The sequence below is a fragment of the Xylocopa sonorina genome, chromosome 9, assembly GCF_050948175.1.
Source record: "Xylocopa sonorina isolate GNS202 chromosome 9, iyXylSono1_principal, whole genome shotgun sequence".
Classification (NCBI taxonomy): domain Eukaryota; kingdom Metazoa; phylum Arthropoda; class Insecta; order Hymenoptera; family Apidae; genus Xylocopa; species Xylocopa sonorina.
In genome coordinates, this window is record NC_135201.1 from 1604182 (window position 1) to 1630725 (window position 26544).

The 26544-nt window shown below is 34.5% G+C and overlaps 1 protein-coding gene and 2 pseudogenes across 1 annotated transcript; 2 read left to right on the plus strand and 1 right to left on the minus strand.

The window, feature by feature from the left end:
* Positions 1–2612: 2612 nt before the first annotated feature.
* Positions 2613–4138, plus strand: LOC143427171 (cytochrome c oxidase subunit 1 pseudogene; annotated as a pseudogene).
* A 69-nt stretch (positions 4139–4207) lies between these two features.
* LOC143427172 (cytochrome c oxidase subunit 2 pseudogene) lies at positions 4208–4924 on the plus strand (annotated as a pseudogene).
* An 11661-nt stretch (positions 4925–16585) lies between these two features.
* On the minus strand, positions 16586–17749 carry Nthl1 (Nth-like DNA glycosylase 1). Its single transcript, XM_076900309.1, has 2 exons — positions 17169–17749; positions 16586–17055 (listed from the first exon to the last, which is right to left on the minus strand). The coding sequence occupies exons 1-2, from the start codon at positions 17727–17729 to the stop codon at positions 16648–16650; spliced, it is 969 nt and encodes a 322-aa protein (XP_076756424.1). The 5' UTR covers positions 17730–17749; the 3' UTR covers positions 16586–16647.
* Between the last annotated feature and the right edge of the window lie 8795 nt (positions 17750–26544).

Here is a 26544-nt window from a genome sequence, read left to right on the forward strand (position 1 = left end):
AGGGAGGGGGAGGGGGTCAAAGTACGCATTCGGCGAAAGCTTTCGGAGGCTATAACTTTTGATTAAAAAAATATATCGACTTGAATTTTGCGTCAAAAAATCACAAAAAAATTAAGCTTTCGAATGCTATATAATTTTTTCTTTTTTCGGAATTTTTAAGTCACTTTTTATGCTTTTTTCTAGTTTTCGGGTTAGTGAAAAATTGCGAAAAATTGCTATTCCCAAAATAGGTATCCCTAGATTTTAACAAAAAACTCAGTATAGGAAGCTCATTTTATGCTCTTTAAGTGGTATAAATCTTACCCTGGGGAAACTTTTTGTTTAAAAGTTATAACATAATATTCGTGTCGATGCGTAAGCTGTGGACGCGAAATTCGAGCAAAACAAATGCTTTTCTTAACATATTGTGAATTATTATTAAAATTATTATCATCGGAGATTGAGATTATTATTGTACTAGGAAGAATTCGTTTTTAAAAATACTTTTTAATTTAATGTTACTTACATTTTTTAAATAATATTACACGGGACAAAATTAAAAGACAAACTTCGGCAATTTCTCGTCGCATAAATAATATTAATGAAGATGATGATGCAATAATCACCATATGGGATGGTACTTATGTTTATTTGCATAAAAGTACGAATTATCGCTTCCAAAGAGTGATGTATAGTGGTAAAAAAAAAAAAGAACTTTTTAAAACCGATGCTGGCAGTAACTACGAATGGTTATATATTGGATGTTTTTGGTCCAAATAAATTGTGGGCAGCAACAGTATCTGATGCAGATCTCTTTAGATTTATTATGAATACCGATTGGTTTAAGAACTTTTTCAAACCTGGTGATATCTTCATTCTTGACAGAGGCTTTTCCTACGTAAAATATGAAATACTACAAAACAATTACAAAGTCGTCATTCCTGCTCTGCTAAAAAAAGGAGTTAAACAACTATCAACCTCTGAAGCAAACGAAAGTCGAGTATGCACCAAACAAAGATGGGTAGTAGAAAGTGTAAATAGCTCACTTAAAAGATTTAAATATTTCAAAACAGCTATAGCTTCAGAATGTGTCACAAAATTGTTTGAAGGTTTTAAAATTGCAAGTGCTCTTCACAACGCATACTTTAAACGAATATATAGTGATAATGATGATCCAGAAGTGGCTTCAACTTTATTAAAAGACCTAAATAAACCAAATATAATGCAGCAAATTGTAGAATGCGAAGGTCTGGTAAAAAAAATAAAAAACTTTGAAAACATGACATTAGAACATTATGAAAACTTCCCAGCCTGGACATTAAAGTGCTTAAAATCGTTCACGGGATCATATCAATTATCACTTGCAAAGTCGTATATAGCGGATCACTTGCTTTCTGGAAAGTGCCAATTTTCTATCAGCAAGGAAAGCTATCTTCCAGACTTCAGCAAATATGGATTGGATATTCAGACACCATTGTTCATAAAAGCTAAATTGCAATCACGACACTGTGATCAGAAGCTTTATTCGATATTCACTTTAATTGATATCGCACAGCCCACAATTACGTCTGTCAGAAGTTATTACTGCCAGTGTAGAAACGGAGCGAGGACTGTTGGTTGCTGTGCTCATGTGTTAGCAATAATATGGTACCTGGGATTTGGACGATACAGTGATCTATCAGCACCAGTTAATTTTTTAAACATACATTTTCCTCATATAAGACCAACATCGGAAGATACAGAAGATGAAGATGAATAACATACAAAAGAAAAAGGACATCTAGAAAAAGAGGAATAATGTAAGTAACATTAAATTAAAAAGTATTTTTAAAAACGAATTCTTCCTAGTACAATAATAATCTCAATCTCCGATGACAATAATTTTAATAATAATTCACAATATGTTAAGAAAAGCATTTGTTTTGCTCGAATTTCGCGTCCACAGCTTACGCATCGACACGAATATTATGTTATAACTTTTAAACAAAAAGTTTCCCCAGGGTAAGATTTATACCACTTAAAGAGCATAAAATGAGCTTCCTATACTGAGTTTTTTGTTAAAATCTAGGGATACCTATTTTGGGAATAGCAATTTTTCGCAATTTTTCACTAACCCGAAAACTAGAAAAAAGCATAAAAAGTGACTTAAAAATTCCGAAAAAAGAAAAAATTATATAGCATTCGAAAGCTTAATTTTTTTGTGATTTTTTGACGCAAAATTCAAGTCGATATATTTTTTTAATCAAAAGTTATAGCCTCCGAAAGCTTTCGCCAAATGCGTACTTTGACCCCCTCCCCCTCCCTTATTAAAAGGCCCGACAGATAGAGACTCTGGCAATTGATGAGACACATATAGATCTACAAATATGCAAAGTTTAAACAAAATCAATTGGGGGCGAAAACATATGGTTTTTGAATAGGGTCCTTTATAATTTTAAATTTGCAATTTAATGTTTTCAAAACTTTAATAATTAATATTAAAAGAACTTGATCTTCATAAATAAATTTACAATTTATTTCTTTTTCAGACATAATACTTTATTAAAATTAATAAGATTTTAAGTTAAATTAAACTTTCAATTTTCAAAGTTATAATTATATATTCTTTTCAAAATTCTTCTTAAATATAAATCTTATTAATTAATAAATGATTTATATCAACAAATCATAAATATATTGGAATATTATATATTATACTAGCTTTATGAGCTGGTATAATTGGCACAATATCAATAAGATTTATTTGGCACAATCAATAAGATTTATTGTTCGTATAAAAATAAGAATCCCTGGAAATTGTATTAATAATGATCAAATTTATAATTCATTAGTAACAACACATGCATTTTCAATAATTTCTTTATTTAATTATACCTTTTACAATTGGACGATTTGACAATTTGTTAATTCCATTAATACTAGGACTACCTGATATAGCATTCCCTCGAATAAATAACATTAGATTTTGATTTTTACCTCCATCGTTAATCTTATTATTATCAAGAAATATATTTAATGTGAGACCAGGAACAGAATCCCCCTATTCCCCACTATCTTTTTTTTTGTATATCGTTCTCCTCCGTCTGCAGACTTAATAATTTTTTCATTACATACTTCAGGAATTTCTCCAATTAGAGGAGCAATGAATTTTATAGTAACTATTATACTAATAAAAAATATTTCAATAAATTACAAAATATAAAATAAAATTTTCGTGGTCAGCATTTATTACTGCTATTTTATTACTTGTATCATTACCTGTATTAGCTGGTGCTACTACTATATTGTTATTTGATCGAAATTTCAACACTTCATTTTTTGATCCAATAGGAGGTGGTGATCCAATTTTATTTCAACATTTATTTCGATTTTTTGGTCACCCAGAAATTTATATTTTAATTTTATCGGGATCTGGATTAATCTCTTATACTATTATAAATGAAAGAGGTAAAAAAGAAGTATTTGGAAGTCTAGGAATAATTTATGCAGTATTAGGAATTCGATTTTTAGGATTTATTGTTTGAGCTCATCATATATTTACAGTAGTATTAGATGTTGATACTCGAGCTTTACATCAGCAATAATAATTATTGCTGTGTCTACAGGAATGAAAGTTTTTAGATGATTAGCTACTCCTCACAGTTGCAAATTAAACTTACATAATAATTCAATTATTTGATTATTAGTATTTGTAATTTTATTTACTATTGGAGGATTGACAGGTATTATATTATTAAATTCATCAATTGATATTATTTTGCACGATACTTATTATGTAGTAGTACATTTTCATTATGTCTTATCAATAGATGCTGTATTTGCTATTGTTTCAAGATTCATTCATTGATATCCTTTAATTTATGGAATAATATTAAATCATAAATGATTAAAAAATCAATTTATTCTTATATTTATTGGAATAAATATCAACATTCTTTCCTGAACAATTTTTAGGTTTAATAGGAATACCACTACTTTATTCAGATTATCCTAATGCATATTTTTTGTGAAATTTAATTTCATCAATTGGATCAATTATTTCAACTAATAGATTAATCATTATAATTTTTGTTATCATAGAAAGATTTTTATCTAAACGACAATTATATTTAAATTTAGTCAATCATCTTTCGAATGTTTAATCAATTTTCCACCATAAAATTATTCATTTTGTGGAACTCCAATCATTATTAATAATAAAGTAAAAGCTTTTATAAAATAATTTAATATGGCAGAAAAGTGCATTAGATTTAAGATCTATTTATATTATTTTTTTAACTTTTATTAAAAATCGCAACTTGAAAAATATACTTTCTTTCAAAATTTTAATTCCCCTTATTCAGATAATTTAATTTAATTTCATAATTTAATAATAATTATTATAATTGTACTTATATCAATAATTAAAATAATTTTATTTAATTTATCTATAAATTCATATTCAAATCGGTTTTTATTAAAAAATCACACTATTGAAATTATTCGACCAATTATTTCACTAATTATTTTAATATTTATTTATTTATTAAATATTTATTAAAAATTTTATATTATATTGATGAAATTTTAAATCCAATTTTTTCAATTAAATCAATTGGCCATCAATAATATTGATCATATGTATATTCAGATTTTTTAAATATTGAATTTGATTCATATATAATTAATAGAAAAGAATTAAATCTATTTCGGGTATTAGATGTTAACAATCGAATAATTATCCCAATAAAAACAGCTATTCGATTAATTATTACTTCAACTGATGTTATTCATTCATGAATAATCCCTTCATTAGATACTAAAATTGATGCTATTCCTGGTCGAATTAATCAATTTAATCGAATTAATCAGAAATTTGTGGTATAAATCATAGATTTATACCAATTGTTATAGAAAGAACATCTTACGTATTATTTATAAATTGAATTAAAAATAAATATTAAAATTAACTAATTTTACATAACGTTAGAATGTCAAACTAAAAGAAATATTTAATATTATTTTAATATATTCATTAAATGTCTAAAGAGTAAGAATTGAATTTTTAAATCAATAATAATACAATAACAAATACTTTTAATGATATAATTTCACAGATAAGGCCAATAAAATATATAATCATTTGATTATATATTTCATTATTATGTAAAATTAATTGTATCATAATTATATTTGTTATAAACTCAATTCCTATAATTCTAAAATATAATAAAAATATTAATAAAATAATTATAAACATGATACTGAGAAATTTATTTGACAATTTTGATCCTTCGACTAATCAAAATCTTATATTAATCGTAGTTGACGCGTTAATTTCTACAAAATTTACAAATCCAATAGACATTTCGACGCATGATTGTCGTGCAATGGATCTACCAAAAAAGCAAATGCATTTCAGTACGTATACGGATACCTAAAAAAAAAACGCAAGCAAACGCATTCCTATGAAACGTGCAAAAAATTTGTAAGTAAAAAGAAGGTTGGCCTTCATTTCGTACTTTGGTTCGATTGGCTTAATGCTCGTTTCCTTGACTGATACAGTAGATCATCTTTGGCGACATAGTGAAAGGGAGGGAGGGGTGGGGGGTGCCAGGGAACAATTAAATGCGGAAATAGGAACTCTAATCAGGATTTGAGATGCTAAGGAACATGAATTGAGAATAGGGCGGAATCGTCATCGGAAAAAGGAGAGGATTTTTCTAAGGACAGAACTTTGCTATATGGCCCCTGCGTACGCATGCATAGCATCGGTATCCAAAGGAGAACGGACGCTCGTACAGGTTGTTGGTTGCGTCGTGGAGGGGAGGGCATGAAGGGAGAGATTCGTAAGGGTCATTCTTTCGAGGAAGGGATAACCGGATGTTCTCAATGGGGTGACAAAGGGGATCCGGCGGATAGCACCGGTACTCCGGGGTGATATAGGGACCATCTTCGGGGGTGTTTGGGACTGCTGGAAACGGGGGACTGATTGGGGGCCCTTATCTAATGTCATTGTAATGGATACTCGCTGGAGTACGGTCTTCCCCCAGGTGCCATCACAAGGCAGATCGAGGCTAAACTTGCTTTCGATCAGGGAGAAAACAGGGAATACCTATTGAAAGCTGCTTAAAAGGTGTTTAAGTTCTTTGAAAGGTAGTGAAAAGAGAAAAAGTGAAGAAAGTGGAAAAAGAATTAATTTAATAAAATTGTTGACTTATATAAATATTTTAAGTTATATATCCTCTTAGCTTTATAATTTAGTATGATTATAAACTAAGTATTTTAAGCTATATATTCTCTTAGCTTTATCTATATACATACATATATACATACATCCATTAGATATGGAACGATATTTTTTTAAATTTCTAAAGGAACATGACAGGTATAATATCGTTTTATAATTATTTTTTATATAAATAACATTTTGAATAATTTTAATCTTGCCTTGCCATTTCCCGACGTTTAGTTTAACATTGGTGTGGTTGAGGAATTAACTTTGATAGAGAATGATCCTCAACAACTTGTATTTCTTATAAGTTATATTTCGGTAACTGTTGGGGAGTGCAGTATTGAATGAAACGTTCGGCAAGCAATTTGGTACGTGTGCCCTATGATGTTTCGTATGATTTTAACTCTCTTTCGTATGCATGACGAGATCTTATAAAAGTTCGCCGGTGGGTGTGTTCTCTAGCTAGGACATGCGGATTCGTCAGTGGACATTCTACGAAATTTGGTGAGGGAAACGGCTGTCGAAGATTATTGGTTAATGTAAATTCTGATAAAGTAACCGTCCCAAACCATCGGTCACCCGTAGGTACCGAGACTTATCCTCGGGTGACGTACCCGTGGATTCCGCGTGTCCTAATCTTGACCGTAGCAAGCAATTAACCCAAAAAGCGCCTCGACTTCATAAAGTAAACGACGAAGACCTTTAGTAGATATATGTAGTAAATAATAATTACCTAGATTTCGAAAATAGTGGCTTTTTGGATACTATTCCTACTTCGGACAGCTGCTTGCCAAATGTGGCTATATTCGACAAAACAAAGGACGGATCAACAGTTGCCGTTTTATGAATTAGCGAACCTGGCTGAACCTAACTTTGCTTTAGGCTATGTTTCAACAAATAAAATTTAATAGATCTTAACATGCCTTATAATGATTCTTTTAAGCGTCCAAAACAACAAACGCTTGAAGGATCTTGAAATGGAACTTAATATTGCGTTTTTTTTTACATTTTTTTATGTTCTATGTACTGTATAAAAATGGTAATTTACACTTTGATTGTGTCGAAGTGGATCGAGCAACTAAGATATAAATTGATGAAAAGTTTGTACCTATTTTTACCTCCTTTTTTTATTTGTATTGGGGTGGATCATGTAGCTGAAATATGAAAGAAGAAAGGAGTTAGAGGAAATGAGAAATAGAATGCAATATATAATTGTATATATATTTCTATTTTAATAAAAAGTATACTTTTAATATATCTTCTTTATGTTCATTAATGACATATTTACTTTTAGTATATTAATATATTTATTACAGATATATTTGTATAGGTATATATAAAATAGTTTTAAAGTAAATTTTTAAGTAAAATATAGAGTGTACTACACTAACTAAAATATAAAATGTACAACAATACATATCTTGTAATTATATTTTGCTTCTCTTCTTGTTTATGTTATATAACGTTTATGTTCTTATATATTTATAGTCATGAATATATTTATAGTAATATAATATTTATATTACAATACATTTATATTATGTTATATTATAGCATACATATTTTATATTTTCTTCGGGTAAGAAATATCGGGTAACAGGGTGCACGGGCGGTCAACGAGAGCCGTGTACATTTCCCTGTGGCCTTGCCTAAGCATACGAATGGGCCATAACGTTGAGGGTGTCCTCGAAGCTAGTACGAATGGCCTAAGAAGGCATTCCTGTACGAACCTTCGGGTGAACCAGTAATAAATACGCCCAGTAGCTTTTTTTTTTGTTTCGGAGTACATGTAAACAATTCTACTTGGTTTCCTTTGAGTATTTCTGTTGCTGTTGTTCTGTATTTTATGTGTGTCTATTTTATTTGTTTCAATGATACGTTTTTGGTTATTTATTTCTTTTACATAAAAATCTTTGATGTGTTTTTGGAGCATGTTGATTGTGTACTTACACTCTGCATTATGCACAATTTTCTGTGGTGGCTTGCTGGGGTTTCCGTTTACCGCTACTGCCGATTTCTCTGCTCCGAATCCTGAGCCTTTTCGTGGCTGCTGTCTAACTCATTTGAGGGGTAGTTGCTTGGGTTATTTGTTCGCTTGTGCTCAGTAGTCCTTCTTCTTCTTGGTCGTTGCTTTCCACGTTTTTTCTTTTATCTGTAACTTTTGTCCGTACTTGGTCTTCCTTATGTTAGAGTGCTGCTGTCTCCGTTTCTATGCCTTCCATGATATCTATTTTTTGGGCGTTTTCTCTCCTACCTTCGTGGCTCTCATCTTTTTTCTGCATCAAATTTGTTTTTTAGTTTTTCTATTATTCGCTACAATTTTTCAATGGTTTCCGTCAGGTTCTTAGTGTCCCGCGCCTTTGTTTTGTTGCTGTTTATTTGTTTTAGGTTCGGAGCATTTCTTTTTTTCTCCCTCCTCGTTGTCTTGCGGAATTATTTTCTTTATTTCTTTCCTCCTTGTTGTTAAGTTCGGAGTGGGATTTTTATTTTTTTGTTCTGCACTTCTACTCTCTTTTTCCAGCTTTCAACTACTTTTTTTAGATTTACTTTGTCCGAATGGGTGAGGCCCTTTTCTTTTAATATGGATAATATTTTGTAAATTTTTTTATTATCCATATCTGCTTTTTTTGTTGTTCCTGTATCTACTGTTATTTGTTCTGTTTCTGTCTCCACTGGATACGGATCCCCATGTGCTTTGCGCTTTTATTATGTCGCTGTTTTTGCACTGCTCCCTTTCACTTTTTTTCTTTTCAAGTAGTCGAGCTATACAGTAAAACCTGTTTTTGTGCGGTCCTTCTTTATGCGATTTTGTTTTTGTGCAATTGTTTTTGTGCGATTTTATTTTTGTGCGATTTTTTTTGTGCGATTTATTTTTATGCGGTATATGAATCTTAACGGCGTTAGCACCAATTTAATGTTTCCTATCAATGTACATATACATGTTGTGGACGAACTCTGATTACGTGGTCTCCTTGACAACGATGTATCTGGATTTCGCGATGCTCTGTTCATTTATTTTAAACAATCTCCTGACAATGCAGAGTCAGTTACGTAAACAATATTGTCGCTCGACGCACGAACAGCATACGCTTCGTATTCAGAGTTTTATCCACGATTCACGTGATTAAGGATTCATTTTATAGTGAGATTAAAGGTAAATAAATTAGTTACTTTTGTTTCTATTTATATGTAGTTTTTATGATTTTTATTTTAATTTTAGACATAAGCACTCCCTTACAATGAATAATTATAGGCAAAAGAAAGTAAAAAGACAGACAATTCCATTAGAAACAAAAATTCTAATATTAAATAGACTAGCAGATGGTGAAGGATCTACAGCTGTTGCTAATGAATTTAAATTAGGTGAATCCACGATCAGAGCTATACACAAACGTGCGAATAAAATATATGAATCTTTTAATAGTGCAACAAATGACAGTAGTAAAAGAGCATCGTATTCGAGAAATATTGTATTAGAGAAGACGGAAAAGGCTGTCTTGTTGTGGTTTAAAGATTTGACCAAAAAACGAATCCCCGTTCACAAAGAATTAATTCAAGAAAAAGCTAGACATTATTTCAACCAACTGAAGGACTTAGAACCAAGTTCGTCATCCTGTTCACGAAACGTGACATTTTCTGCGAGCAACGGCTGGTTTGCTGGATTTGTACAACGGTACGCACTTCACAATGTGAAGATACAAGGCGAGGCAGCGTCCGCCGATGAAACGGCTGCTATGAATTATCGCAAAGTATTAGCGGAAATCATTGATGATGGTGGATATTGCCCAGACCAAATATTTAATGCTGATGAGACTGGCTTATTCTGGAAAAAGATGCCCAGTCGAACATTAATTGCGAGATCGGAGAAAACTGCAAGTGGTTTTAAAGCGGCAAAGGACCGAATCACACTTCTTCTTTGCAGTAATGCCTCTGGTGCAAAGATGTTAACACCACTTATTATAAATAAAGCATTACACCCACGTGCGCTAAAAGGCGTAAATTTATCTGAATATCCAGTACACTTCATGGCCAATAAAAAAGCATGGGTCACATCAGCTGTATTTACAACATGGTTCAATGATTGTTTTGTACCAGAAGTTGAAAAATACATGGAAGAGATGGGTTTGCCGTTTAAAGTATTGCTAATTGTAGATAATGCACCCGGTCATCCCTGTATAGAACATCCTAATATACAAATGGTGTTTTTACCACCAAATACGACCAGCCTTATACAACCACTGGATCAGGGCATAATCGCAAATTTTAAGAAACATTATATCAAATTAACTTTCAGCTACATTTTTAAAAAGCTAGAGGACGATAACTTAAGCCTAACTGAGGTTTGGAAAGAATTCTCAATTTTAGACTGCATAAACCATATTATTGCAGCAATTGGAAAAATCAAACAACACACATTAAATTCGTGCTGGAAAGTGATCTGGCCTGAATGTGTAATTAAACGAAACGTTACCGAAAACGCGTCAACGTTATTATCTGAAATTAGTGCGCTCGCACATAACATTGGCGGAGAAGGCTTTGACTCTTTCAACGATAATGACCTGGACGAGATGATTGAGGACCAAGCTGTCGATGATAGCGACATTATCAATAGTTTGATAGATTATGAAAATGTACAAGAAGAACCGGAATCTATTACAGCGGATAAAATATATGCAAGGATCCAGATTTCGAAAAAATTGGAAACGCATTTTCTTAAAATAGATACCAATGCCGAAAGACGCTTAAAATTCCAAAAAGAGCTGAGATCATGCATGTCTCACTATCGTGACGTTTACAAGCAATTGACCAGTCAACCGTCGTCACAAAAACTGATCACCGACTTTATGGTACCAAAAAACAAACCAATTGAAATCCTATCTTCAAGCGACGAAAGCGATTTTCAACCGATCCATCACAAGAAGATGCGCGTTTTAGATTACGACGAGTAGCAGCAAACTATTTAACGTATAATTTGAAAACTTCTCCATATATATGTACAATGAAAAATTAAATCTTTTTACAATTTCTTTAGGTCTAATTTAATTATTTTATTTAATTGAAAGCATTCTCTCATCTATTTCATAAGTCATTGATGTATTTTCTAAGTCCGACTTTTTTTATGCGGTCCCTATTCACCGCACAAAAAAAATTTAGGCGGTATATCGTACAAAGTTGTTTATTATATGTAAGAATTTATAAAATTTTCGAATATTTTTTTGTACGATTTCTTTTATGCGGTCCCTATCCACCGCACAAAAACAGGTTTTACTGTATAAGGAATCACTCACTGATCCTTTATAGCCTTGTTGTGTTATTGTGAAGTGAACTGGCGGCTGTCACTGTTCTTCAGCGATCTAGTCGCGGTTAAGAGGGTCGTAGGCACGTCCAAGTGCTACGAGGGTCACTGGAGAAGTGCTACCTAGCAGACTCTGCCTTAGACGCGGCAGTTCCTGTTAAGAACAGGTCAGGAAATTGTATATATAGAAACGGAGACGGAAAGGTACACTTTCGGGAAAGCGGGAGTGTAGCTGTCCTTTTAGTACACAGAAAGTGCCCGAAGCTACGATCGGATTAGGAGGGACCATACGGGATTCTAAATAAAATTAATAATTTAGTATATTGTGTATAACACTCACCAAGATGTACGTGTAAGGTTGTACATGTTCGACGCCTAACGAAGTATGAAGGACGAATACAGTTTAAGTAAGGAGAAAGAGTAACTTCGAGTCGAAACGATTTTAGGAATTAATTTGGTTTCTCTTACCCAAGAAGAGGACATTTTGTCGTAAGAATGGATACTAGAAGGATTGTAGCCCCTTGTTCAGGGTTGTTACCGTAGTTTTTCCCCTGTACTACTGGGTGAATATCGAGGCGTGCATCGTCTGAGTTGGGCCATGCAAGTTAAGTTTGATGAAGACTACCTCTCGGACAGATGATTTATTTATAATTGTTCGCTGGTGACGTTCTACCAATCGTTACGGAAATTGTAATTTATTTCCCAGACAACCAGCGATTGTAGCGCCAATAGCACCGGATGGAACTCTAAGCACTGTGCTAGCACGGTGCTGTCTCTCAGTTCTCGTAACAGCACAGGGCTAGCACTGGAGCGACACTGCGTGTCATGGCACTATCAAGGCACGGCGATATAGCACAGGGGCGACACAGCGTGCCAATGACACTATCAGCTCACCATAGTGACACGCGTGCCAGTGGCGTAGGCTAATATATACCAATGAAGAAGCTGTTTGCATAAAAATTATAAACGAATATTAAAAATGACTAAACTAAGCAATTTATTTATTTCTATTCGAAAATAGATACACTGACACGAAAGAAAGATAGAAAAACTTCTTTTTATTATTTTCTATAAACTATAACTTAATACAGCGATTTTTTCAGAAAAGTCGTTAATTACTTTATCGTAAAAATACATACACTTATTTTATAAATATTTTTTTCAACTCATCCTTAAAAATTCATGTAACAAAGGTATATTTTATATTTAATAATCCTTACAAACGATAAAACCATTTACCACAAGAATATGGTATATATATAACCAATAACCAAAGGAAAACAAATAATTACGTTCAATATTTTCACCTGAAAATTGTGATACGCTAGTAAAGTAAACGTAACTTAATTGGTTCAACATTTTATAAGTAAATGTATCATTTATTACATTTCCTTAAACAATATGCTGCCATCGTATTTAATACTCTCTATTGGCATGAATTTTCCTGATGAATTGAAAAAATATATATGGCTCTCTCAGTAACTATAAATGTTGGCAAAGAACTACCAAAACGTCTGTCAGTACTCGTATGCGGATATCTAAACTCTGACGTATTTAATTTGTACGGAATAACAGGTGGTTCCCCATTAACAAATGTGACGCCTACGCCAATGCAGGAAAAATTTTTGAATGGAACGATGACACGCGTGTCACGCTGGTGCTGGCGCAGTGTCATTCGCACGCGTGCTACGCTGGTGACTAGAACGTGCTGCCACTGCGTGCCGGCATTTGAACTAACAAGTGCGGACGTAGATGACTACGGATCTGCTGACACTCCTCGGAAGTGTCGCTACAGTGCCGGTATGGTGTCGCCACCATCTTATCTTGTGTTGTCTGGGTTGTTGATTAAAATTTTTTAAATAGGTATTAGTTATTTTATTTTGTGACACATTGATCGAGGAGCGACATTGATTGTTAGCAGGCAACACAGCGCTTTATGCAGACGAATCCGACTACAGATGATTACGAAAGTGCCGACACTCGTCAGCAGTAACAATACAATGCCGGTACCATGTCGATGTGTTGTCTGTGAGTATAATAGAATAAATTTGTAAGCTTTATCAAAACATTCACGATCAATTTTTATACTACGTAAAGCTCTATTTTTATCCCATTGTTTTTCATTGCCTGGTTCTTTTTCACGCAGTTCACACAATCACACATGGGTCACGTGGTGCTTAAGACTTACATATGTATAGATGGATAATGTGGAATTTTTGATTTCGTATCGCAACAAAACGGCCTGCAAGGATCCTATAAATCCTTCTTTCGTAAATATCAAAATGTTCTCAAATAAGAAAATTGTAGTTAACAGAAATAATTTTTGAAATACAAAATAATAATTTATAAGATTCCCAGACAACACAAGATAAGATGGTGGCGACACCATACCGGCACTGTGGCGACACTTCCGAGGGGTGTCAGCAGATCCGTAGCCATCTGTGACCGCATTCGCTAGCTAAAATGCCGGCACGCAGTGCCAGCACGTTCTAGTCACCAGCGTAACATGCGTGCGAATGACACTGCGCCAGCACCAGCGTGACACGCGTGTCATCGTTCCATTCAAAAATTTTTTTGCGTTGGCGTTGGATTACATTTGCTAATAGGGAACCTGTGCGTTTCCATACAAATTGAAGCCGTCAGAGATCAGACGTCAACATACGAATACTGACAGACGATTTGGTAGTTCTTTGCCAATATTTACAAAAAATATTTGCAAAATAAGTGTATGTATTTTTACGATAAAGTAATTAACGACTTTTCTGAAAAAAATTGCTGTATTGAGTTATAGTTTATAGAAAATAATAAAAAGAAGTTTTTATATCTTTCTTTCGTGTCAGTGTGTCTATTTTCGAATCAAAATAAATAAATTGCTTAGTTTAGTCATTTTTAATATTCGTTTATAATTTTTACGGAAACAGCTTCTCTATTAGTATATATCAGCCTATGCCACTGCCACGCGTGTCGCTATGGTGAGCTGATAGTGTCATTGCCACTGCCGTGTCGCCCCTGTGCTATATCGCGGTGCTTTGATAGTGCCGTGACACGCGTGTCGCCCCAGTGCTAGCCCTGTGCCGTTACGAGAACTGAGTGGCAGCATCGTGTTAGCACAGTGCTTCGTTCCACCCGGTGTCACTGGCGTACCGATCGCTGGTTGTCTGGGTTATGTATATTACAGTATGTAGAATAAGACCAACGCTATTTAAGAGGGAACGTAATTCAGGAAATTACTGTATCAACCCAGATAACAGCCTCGACACAGTGCTGGTACCGTGGTATGCAGTAGCGAAACTCTTTGTCGGCACCTGTGACGTTAGTGTTGCCGAAAATGGAGTGCACAGCGCGGTATAAGTTGTTGCTCGCAACGCCTGCCTGAACTTCTGTCTCATTTGCTCGTTATTTTGCTACTCACTTTCTATATCTCTCCTATTTATTTTCACATCCAGTTAATCTAAACTCGAAAAAAATATAAAATACATATGTTATAATGTAACCTGTAATATAAATGTGTTATAATATAAATATTATACTATAAATATATTTATGACTATAAAAATATGAGAACATAAATGTTATATGAGATAGACAACAAGGGAAGTAAAATATGATGAAAAATATAATATATATATTATACACATTATATTTAAGAAAATAATTAAAAGATGTTGAACAAAATAGTTTATATGCATTAAATAAAATCTTTCGAACCTCGTCGATAACATTCGGGGCGCAGGAAGTGAAGGTTCAACAACCTTGTTGTACATTGTGTAACGTTGTTTTCCCTTTAATGAATGATTGACACCAATGAGAAACCATCAGTCTTGACATAGCGTCTTTACCATATATACTGCACAATTCGCGAATAATTTCAACCGTAAATTCAATTTTTACCACAAAAAAGCAAATAAGAGCACGAACTTCACAATCAACAGTTGAGACAAATGAAGCCTCCATAGTGGCTGGCGCGTGACTGTTCGAACGTTAAAGATAGACGCACAGGAATTTTACAGTACTGCCATTATACTCGGATAAAAATTCTCTGAGACTCGAGATCTTTGCTTGCTTACCATGTGGATTTTAAAAAATAGTATAACTTACTTTTGATACAATCTTCGTACATTTAGAATTATAGTAGTAGTAAATAGAAGTGCAGGAATTTGAGAGGTGGTTTCAGGCAAACTCGCTGTTCCATGATATGAGCAGAAATAAATTAAAAACCATTAACACGTTCCTGCTGCGTGGAGCGCGTTTGCCCCATGCTGAACTTGAATTGGGAAACTATTCTGGAAAATGTTAAAGAAATACGGAAAGATGAAACAGCATCAGTGGATAAAATGGGCTGTCATAAGTGTGCAGATCCAATAGCCAGTGCCACAGTAATTAGATATTAATCATTAATACAGAACAGCTAAACTAGAGTTAGTCTTCTTAGATATGACAATTTCATTCTTGAGAACCAGCTTGCATAGATACCAAGTGACAAATATTTTATCAATACAAATTTGTTAACGTATAGAATAAATGATAAATGGATATTGAAAATGAAAATGGCTAATATAAATGAAATTGGCCAAAAGGAGAAACAATCAAAGTCCTTGTTGTACAATAAATTATTAATGTTAATAAAATGTTATATATATATAATGTTAATAAATTATTAATGTCTAGTATGCTTCTTTCAACTCTGTATTTAAAATATATGAAAAAAATAATTAATAAATTGTTTTTCAGAAAAAACAAAAAATAATTTTTCATTTTTGCTTCTCGATGACTTTTCATTCCATTTAATGTTATATGAAATTCAATATTTGATAAAAATGAACCACGTTGTCTCTTGCAACGATCAGAACAAGATCAGTTACATAAGAAGCATTTAATACTTGTATAACTATAAATTGTCAAAATATTTGTGATGGTGCTGTAGGTGGTGATGTAGAAGCACCAGATATAGGATGGATTAACACAACATGCATTCATAGTTTTGTGCAAACTACTAGTACTCAAAAAATTAAAGTAATATAAAGTTATACATACACAGCATGTTTCTAAACTTTTCTTAACAATATATAAAGAACCTTCAAAAATGTCGTCATTTCTACTAAAATGTAATTTCTCAGTTTGTAATAAAGTACAGTTTGTAATAAACAATTTTACGATATTATATCTTTTTTCTTGTTCCATTTTTTTTACTGAAATGACATATATCTTTATTTAAACATTCTTCGCATTTGGGAAATCTTGGTAAACAAATTTCTTGTCCAAATCCAACAAGTAAATGATTTATATTACTCCAAAGATCTTTCGGTAGCCACTCTTCTAATGCCATTCTTGTTTCTTCTGGTGTCTTTGTTGATTTTTTTACCCATCCTAGTCTATTACAAATACGATGTACATGAGTATCTACGCCAATACCAGAAATCTCACCCCATGCTATTTGCATGCATATATGTGCCATTTTTGGTCCAACTCCTGGTAACTGTTGTAATTCTTTTAAAGTTTTAGGAATGTCACCATCATATTTATCAAGTAAAATTTGTGACGTTTTCTTAATGTACTTTACTTTTGTCTGAAAAATAAAATTTACCCACCAGTAAACACACATACATTAAGATAATAATTAATGAGCCAACAGTAAAAGCCAAACATTAAAATCAATTAACTGGCGAAGACAAAAATTACCTTCCAAAATCCAACTGGATATATAAGTTTCCCAAGAACATCATCGGGTGTATTTATTATTGTTTCTGGGGTACAACCATAAGTATTTAATCTCTGCATAGCAGCATGAGTAACTTGATCCTTAGTTTGACTGCTTAGCATTAATGCTATTAACGATTGATACCTAGTTACTTTAGCACTGGCTTTTGGATCTGCACATTTATGACAGCCCATTTCATCCACAGGTGCTGTTTGGTGTTTCCGCATTTCTTTAATATTTTCTAAAATAATTTCCCAATTTGAAGGCATCCATTTATCTCTTATTTGTGTTTTCTCTCTTTTTACAGCTACATTTTGTGAATCTTCACATTTTATTTCATTATCAATTGGATAGGATGTATCTTTTACTTCTTCTGACTTTATTGTTATATGTGCACGTCTTTTCCTTCCACCTTCTTTTGACGAATCATTTGTAATATTAAAGTACTTCGATGTAGTAGCTAATAAACTCTCATCATTTTTACTGCCAGATTGAGAAGACCTTGGTGTTGTTAGGGCATTAAACTTCAACTTTTTATTCATTTTACAAAATTGACATATTGCTTTAAAAGAAGGAATACTTATTTTATATAACTGAAATACGTCTATATACATCTAGAAACCACCTATGACAAAATTGTCTTTGAGACTAACCGTTATCTGACCGTTGTAAGCAACGCTAAATAACTACTCTTTCTTCGAAATATCATTCTCAAACGTACCAGAAGCACGGTTCAGGGACATAACGTAAATATAAAGTGGAAACAGTATATGAATGGTATCGTATTCCCTACATTCGGCCATCCATGCAAAATCATATTCCCTACATCAGCAGTGACAAATCTATCGCACGCCTGCCACAGGTGGCACGTACGAAAATATCTCTGGCACGTTATCGATTTTCAAATTGTATTGTATAAGAAATTTGGTTAGCAGTATACGCGCCTTTCGTACCGGCTGAAAGCAATACGTGTACCATACGCGTGTGTCCTAGGTTGAACAAAACTACCAAGACAATCAGCGATTGGCACGCCAGTGGCAACGGGTGGAATGAATTCCGTGGCAGAACTGTGCTAAGGCAGTGCTCCTACTCAGCTCTCGTAACGCCATAGTCTTAGCATTGAGGCGACACTAGTGTCATGGCATTATTTAAAGCATCGCGATATGGCACAGGGGCAACATCGCCATAGCAATAACAGTATCAGCTCACTATAGTGACACGCGTCGCAGTGGCGTAGGTTAACATTTATTAATGGGGAAGCTGTTTCCATAAAAATTGTAAACGAATATCAAAAAATAACTAAACTAAGCAGTTTATTTATTTTGATTCTAAGATAGATACACTGACACGAAAAAAGATATAAAAACTTGTTTTTATTATTTTCTATAAACTAGCTCGATATGGCGATTCATTCCGTAAAGTCGTTAATTACCCAGACAACACAAGATAAGATGGTGGCGACACCATACCGGCACTGTAGCGACACTTCCGAGGAGTGTCAGCAGATCCGTAGTCATCTACGTCCGCATTCGTTAGCTAAAATGCCGGCACGCAGTGGCAGCACGTTCTAGTCACCAGCGTAGCACGCGTGCGAATGACAGTGCGCCATCACCAGCGTGACACGCGTGTCATCGTTCCATTCGAACATTTTTTCTGCATTGGCGTAGGCGTCACATTTGTTAATGGGGAACCACCTGTTATTCCGTACAAATTAAATACGTCAGAGTTTAGATATCCGCATACGAGTACTGACAGACGTTTTGGTAGTTCTTTGCCAACATTTATAGTTACTGAGAGAGCCACATATATTTTTTCAATTCGTCAGGAAAATTCATGCCAATAGAGAGTATTAAATACGATGGCAGCATATTGTTTAAGGAAATGTAATAAATGATACATTTACTTATAAAATGTTGAACTAATTAAGTTACGTTTACTTGACTAGGGTATCACAATTTTCAGGTGAAAATATTGAACGTAATTATTTGTTTTCCTTTGGTACATATATTCTTGTAGTAAATGGTTTTATCGTTTGTAAGGATTATTAAATATAAAATATACCTTTGTTACATGAATTTTTAACGATGAGTTGAAAAAAATATTTATAAAATAAGTGTATGTATTTTTACGATAAAGTAATTAACGACTTTTCTGAAAAAATCGCTGTATTAAGTTATAGTTTATAGAAAATAATAAAAAGAAGTTTTTCTATCTTTCTTTCGTGTCAGTGTATTTATTTTCGAATCAAAATAAATAAATTGCTTAGTTTAGTCATTTTTAATATTCGTTTATAATTTTTATGCAAACAGCTTCTTCATTGGTATATATTAGCCCACGCCACTGGCACGCGTGTCACTATGGTGAGCTGATAGTGTCATTGGCACGCCGTGTCGGCCTTCTGCTATATCGCCGTGCTTTGATAGTGCCGTGATACGCAGTGTCGCTCCAGTGCTAGCCCTGTGCTGTTACGAGAACTGAGAGGCAGCACCGTGCTAGCACAGTGCTTAGAGTTCCACCCGGTGCCATTGGCGCTACAATCGCTGGTTGTCTGGGTACTTTATCGTAAAAATATATACATTTATTTTATATATATTTTTTCCAACTCATCGTTAAAAATTCATGCAAGAGAGAGTTATATTATTTTTAGTAATTCCTACAAACGATAAAACCATGTACCACAAGGATATATATGTATCAAAGGAAAAGAAAAAATTACGTTCAATATTTTCACTTGAAAATTGTGATACACTAGTAACCCAGACAACCAGCGATTGTAGCGCCAATGGCACCGGGTGGAACTCTAAGCATTGTGCTAGCACGGTGCTGCCTCTCAGTTCTCGTAACAGCACAGGGCTAGCACTGGAGCGACACTGCGTATCACGGCACTATCAAAGCACGGCGATATAGCAGAAGGCCGACACGGTGTGCCAATGACACTATCAGCTCACCATAGTGACACGCGTGCCAGTGGGGTGGGCTAATATATACCAATGAAGAAGCTGTTTACATAAAAATTATAAACGAATATTAAAAATGACTAAACTAAGCAATTTATTTATTTCGATTCGAAAATAGATTCACTGACACGAAAGAAAGATAGAAAAACTTTTTTTTATTATTTTCTATAAACTATAACTTAATACAGCGATTTTTTCAGAAAAGTCGTTAATTACTTTATCGTAAAAATACATACACTTATTTTATAAATATTTTTTTCAACTCATCGTTAAAAATTCATGTAACAAAGGTATATTTTATATTTAATAATCCTTATAAACGATAAAACCATTTACCACAAGAATATATGTACCAAAGGAAAACAAATAATTACGTTCAATATTTTCACCTGAAAATTGTGATACCCTAGTCAAGTAAACGTAACTTAATTAGTTCAACATTTTATAAGTAAATGTATCATTTATTACATTTCCTTAAACAATATGCTGCCATCGTATTTAATACTCTCTATTGGCATGAATTTTCCTGACGAATTGAAAAAATATATGTGGCTCTCTCAGTAACTATAAATGTTGGCAAAGAACTACCAAAATGTCTGTCAGTACTCGTATGCGGATATCTAAACTCTGACGTATTTAATTTGTATGGAATAACAGGTGGTTCCCCATTAACAAATGTAACGCCTACGCCAATGCAGAAAAAATTTTTGAATGGAACGATGACACGCGTGTCACGCTGGTGCTGGCCCAGTGTCATTCGCACGGGTGCTACGCTGGTGACTAGAATGTGTTGCCACTGCGTGCCGGCATTTTAGCTAACGAATGCGGACGTAGATGACTACGGATCTGCTGACACTCCTCGGAAGTGTCGCCACAGTGCCGGTATGGTGTCGCCACCATCTTATCTTGTGTTGTCTGGGAAAGTAAACGTAACATAATTAGTTCAACGTTTTATAAGTAAATGTATCATTTATTACATTTCTTTAAACAATATGCTGCCATCGTATTTAATATTCTCTATTGGCATGAATTTTTAGGACGGGTTGAAAAAATATACATGGGTCTCTCAGTAACTATAAATGTTGGCAAACGACTACCGGAACATCTCTCAGTACTTGTATGTTGACATCTGATCTCAGACGGCTTTAATTTGTATAGAAATGCACAGTACATAGTATATAGTACAATTTGCGTAAAATGGTTAATCGGGACTTTGGTGATGCCCGCGGAATTTTTATATTTCAGAAATATACCCGACTATTAAAAAAGGTCAATCCCTGTCAGTAGAGAATCTTTATGTATCTTTTAGTACGTATGCTAGATTTCATATTTTATAGTAACGAGAAACCTACCTTTTACTCTGTGTTGACATTTTATACGTATTTTTGGTAAGAGCCCATAGAGGGCAATGCGGCGTTCAGATTGCTCTACTTCCGTTGGATTCCTCTGCGTCTGTTAGATGTCTAATTCCCGAATATTATTTTTCACCAAATTTATAGATATTCTGACTAAACATTAAATATAAATAGATATTTTGTTATGCCAACTAATTGACGCATATCAATAAACGGCTAATGTAATCGTGAATAGACTAAGATTAAAATAACATTGTGTGATTCTCAAAGGGGATATATTACACCTTTCGTTCTTCACAAAAATTTTATTTTCTCACATTTCTTGTGTTGCTTTTACAACTTTTGCTATTTTTTTTTATACAATTTACAAAAGATTCTTTGTCTTTCATTTTTATCGGATCCAATGCATTCTGATAAATCCGATCGCGGCAATGTTACATACGGGAAGTCAATGAACGAATGCGACAAAACGAGGTGGTCAACGAACATGCTCAACGAGAATGACACTGGCGAGGTCTATTAAACGATGATAATAATAATGAGAATAATTTATTACATAAGTCGATGATAATAATATAATAATAATAATAATAATAATAATAATAATAATAATAATAATAATAATAATAATAATAATTATAATAATTATAATTGTAATAATAACTAACAACTACCAGCAACGGTAAGATCAATTAATCGTGCGGAGAGAAACCTTTCAGGCGTACTTTTTTGTTTTTTTACTAGCTCCGCCTCTTTGGCATGTGAACATTCTATGACTGACCGTACATATTAAATGGTAGAAATGAAAAGAACATAACGAAGAAAAGATATTCATTGAGAATATACCAAACGAATAATTCGTCCCGGCAAGTTCATCCAAGAGAATCATGAAACACTCGCACATAGTTTCGTCGAAGAGAAAACAATTTTTTTAATTCAAAATTCTACTCGCGTTTCTATTAGGATCGATATCATAAAGAATTTGCCTTGGTCCGAACAGACAAAGGTAAAAAGTCGCGATTATGAAGTTCATCGATCTGTCGGTAGAAAAAGGAACTAAGAAGGACGTTCTTTCCTCGTGTCGGAAATCGGAAACTGTTTAATAGAACAATCGATTTTCCATGAGTTTTCGCTAACACGTTCGATTACGAGCTGCGGCGCGCATTTACGAATCGTTTCTTCGACTAGACCAATTATTCGAAAAGTATAAACCGCGATGGCCACACAAAAATTATATTCCTTATCGAACATCGTTGTTAGCAATCGCATTTGATCGTTTCATTTGTGCGAACGAAGCATATTTTTCGATAAAACAGTATCGCGTAGTATTATCGCGGTTTATTATCTCTCGTTTATCAACTAAATGCCTTAAATGAATCACAACAGGTGGACTATCGTTCGCTCTTTGAAAGATATCTTTTACATAATACAATTGCGGATTCAGTCTTTATTAAATGAAACACGGGAGATTTTCACGGACGCGAAAATAAATCCATTGATAGAAAATTAATCTCTTTGCTCGCAACGCATTTTACACGCGTAACAATTATTTTTAACGATTGCGTTCGCTGTATTCTGCTTGCTCTCTTATTCCCAATTACAACGCACTTTAGAAAGGTTAGGTTCTACGATCTCGATAAGCTACGTGCCACAAACAACAAAGCTGCAAGGCTGCGCCACGTGCGCGCCATTTAAATCTTTATCTTCTTATAAAAGACAGTACAGAAAAGTGGACGTGGTTCTTCAAAGGTACAATCGTTTGGTTCGCCCATGGAGACGTCCAGTCTATCGCGCGGGACCAACTTGAAATCTCGAATGGACTTCGAATTTTACCTCGAACGGAAAATTTTCGATTCTCCTTGTTAATTAATCCACACTGCAATCTTTGCTCAAATGCGTTTTTGCATTATTATTATTACTATAAAAGGTAGATAGGTGGAGTACGCGTGTTCGAACAAACGGAACTGCATCGAGTGAACGTAGAATTCGAAACAAACAATATCCATTGCCGTGATAAGAAATAAATAATAATTAATAAATAATCTCGACGTTGCAACGAATTTTGAGCTACGCGATTCGAAGCTGCTCAAGTGTCGAGAATTGAACGAACCGGAGGCTTTGGGATGGGCTAGCTGCGACAGCTGGGCTAGCTGATTTTCAGTGGATCATCGGGTCTACACTCGCTGATGCCATCGATACCAAAAATAAGTCATTCTTTATCGAGCGTTCGCTTGGCGCGACCACCATTTAATTAAAATAGAATGTAATAAATAAGTATAGTATAATTAATAAATAAATAAATAAATAAATAAAAAGGCATCAAGGAAAATCATACGCGTCCGTTTCGATACGTCTTCTGTCACTTCGTTTCTTACGCTTCGAACAAAAGGGCGAGAGGAAGAATTGAGAAGAATCTAACGGTGTACCATCGTCGATACTGAAACTTCTTCGACGTGAACACGCTTTTATTTCTAATTTATATGGATAATTCAACGAACAGAACCGGTACGCGACTTCTACAGATCTTTCCGTTATATTCTAATTATGCTGCTAGAGTAACTCTGCATTATCGCCAACGCGATTTTTCTAGTCACCGCGGGAACAAATATTTAGGGAAGGCGGTATTTTTTAAATAAATATACGTAAACTCGGCAGTTGCGGACTGGCGTCCTGATTACACGAGGATAGTTGAGTTAATATTCTCGATTGTTACTAAATCGGGTAGCTCGATTCTTCTCGAGGATTTCTGAAACAACGCGTTGTAATCGTAGATCTGTGCAGTCAAACGTGACATCTGGTAACTTTTTCCTACTTGTGGTTCAAATACAATATCCAACATTTTATTATCTATTGATTTGTTTTTAAGTAAAAAGTTATCTGGGAAATTAGTAATTCACAAAGGCAATGCGATGAAAATCCTAACAAAAGTATATCGTCTTATCCGTTATTAATATAAATATTACGTAAGAATTAATGTTATACCGAGTTGGTTGTCCGTACTCGCAAACTAGGAGGAGTTTAAATGTATATAACTGAATTGTATAAATGAAACGTAAATATTATAATTGACTATTTGTAACGATACTTATTTATAATAGTATTAATTTGTGATACTGTATGAACATAAAAATTATCTCGCTCGTAACTTTCAGAAATTAATTATTATCTTTGGATAAGATGAAATACATGCAAAAATTGATTGTAATCATCGCAGAGAAAATAACTGTTAAGACTAATTTTTCTTAAAATAAAATTACCATTTCGTCGACCAATGTATCTCTAAATTTATCGAGTGTATTTGTTTGGACGGAATGCGTCAGAAATCTTGCGTCAAAAAATCGAGCTATCTCAGGACTGTTGGGCGAACTTTCAAATCGCTCCTTGCGTTTTAAAACAAAAAACTTTTCTTCGGCAATGTCTTGATGCCTTTGCTGTTTGCTACCTGCTGCCCCTACTAATTGACTAGCATCGTTAATCACTCTAGAATTAAACTCGTTCACCTTTTCACCATCGACATTTTTGGTAAAACAGTTATCTTCCTTTTAGTTCTTTGTCTCGTGGAACCTGCGCGGATGATTAGTTTTTGTAGAACCAAGGAGACCGCACCGCAGGGAAATAATTCGCGATTGATCGCTATTTTTTTTTAAATGTCAACAATTACAAGAACTGTAATGAAGAGAAAAGAAAATCGTGAATGAAAACCGGAATCGATCGAAAGTCGTTTCTCATGCACGAAAGAGTGAGAGACGGAATAGGCAAGAGAGCAGAGAAAACGAAGGTGAGGTCAACGAATGGAGTGGATTCGTAGAGTGGATGGAAATAGAAGACAATGTTTTCGTGTTGTTAGAAAAAAACTAAAGTAACAAATAAGTTAAGAAGTCTGGGATACAATCAGTGGACCGTAACGTAATCACCCGACGACCAATTGTAAGCAATTTTAATTACAGGTGGAGCTTTGCAGGATCAACGAATCCACTCGGTGGAGAATGATCGTTTCCTCGCTCGAGAGTGTAAGGGATTATAATTATATTCGTGTCTAATGAAACGCTGCCTCGAATTTAAACTCCTACAACACCGCTTTTCACCCTTCCGCGTTCGGATTTTACGAATAGTCCGTAAAACACTAAATTGAAAATACTCTTCTTTGTTTCTCTTTTTCTTTTACCTCTTTTTTTGTTTTCTTTTTTTTAAACGTGTGACTGTTTAATTTCGCAATTATCAGACTAGACAGCGCGACCAACAAAGATCCCCTTCGATTCCGCGCGCTTCTTAGTTCGCTCCGTTCTCGCGCACCCGCACATACACACGCACACGCAGACGCACGCGCACACGCACACGTCTCGATTATGTACAAAATTATTTACAGTGGTATACAGACTGGAACGCGACGAGAACCGCAGCGACGAGTACGGGTAACACGCGAACAACAGTTGACACTTTCGACCACCGATCAGTCTACGAGTTCATTTCGCTCCGTTTGAAAACGCAGTTCGCACTGCAAACACTGTATCCCGTCTAATAATTACTTAAATGCCCTGAAAATAAACAAATTCCGTTCACGCCGTTCGTTCAACACCATCGAATCGGCATCGTGGTCGCGGACCATTTTCGATTGCTTCATTCAGGATTTCGTTGCCAAACCCGTGCGTTCTTCGTTCGGCTTATCTAGTTTTTCGATTAGTCGATCGTTTCACCGATAAGTGGATGCGATCGTGTTTCACTCTCCTCGGATCGGACTGCGACGTCCTCTTTCGGACGCGTCTCCGCCGATTCAGGCAAATCGTCGCAACTAATGTCCGATCGACGGCGGAATATTAGTATCAGGAGACGTGCGAGATTGTTTAATCTCCTCGTTCCTCGTTCGTCCATTTGCACGACGTTCGGTTCAATTCTCTAAGACAATCGTGCCAATGACTCCTCTGCCGGAACGGTCCCGTCCCGTAGCCAACGACAATTGATCGTTTCCCTTCTGCTTTCTTCACCCGTGTATCCGGACACGTTGCTTCCGACACGTCTTGGCTCCATCTCCGTTCTCTCCTCTTCTT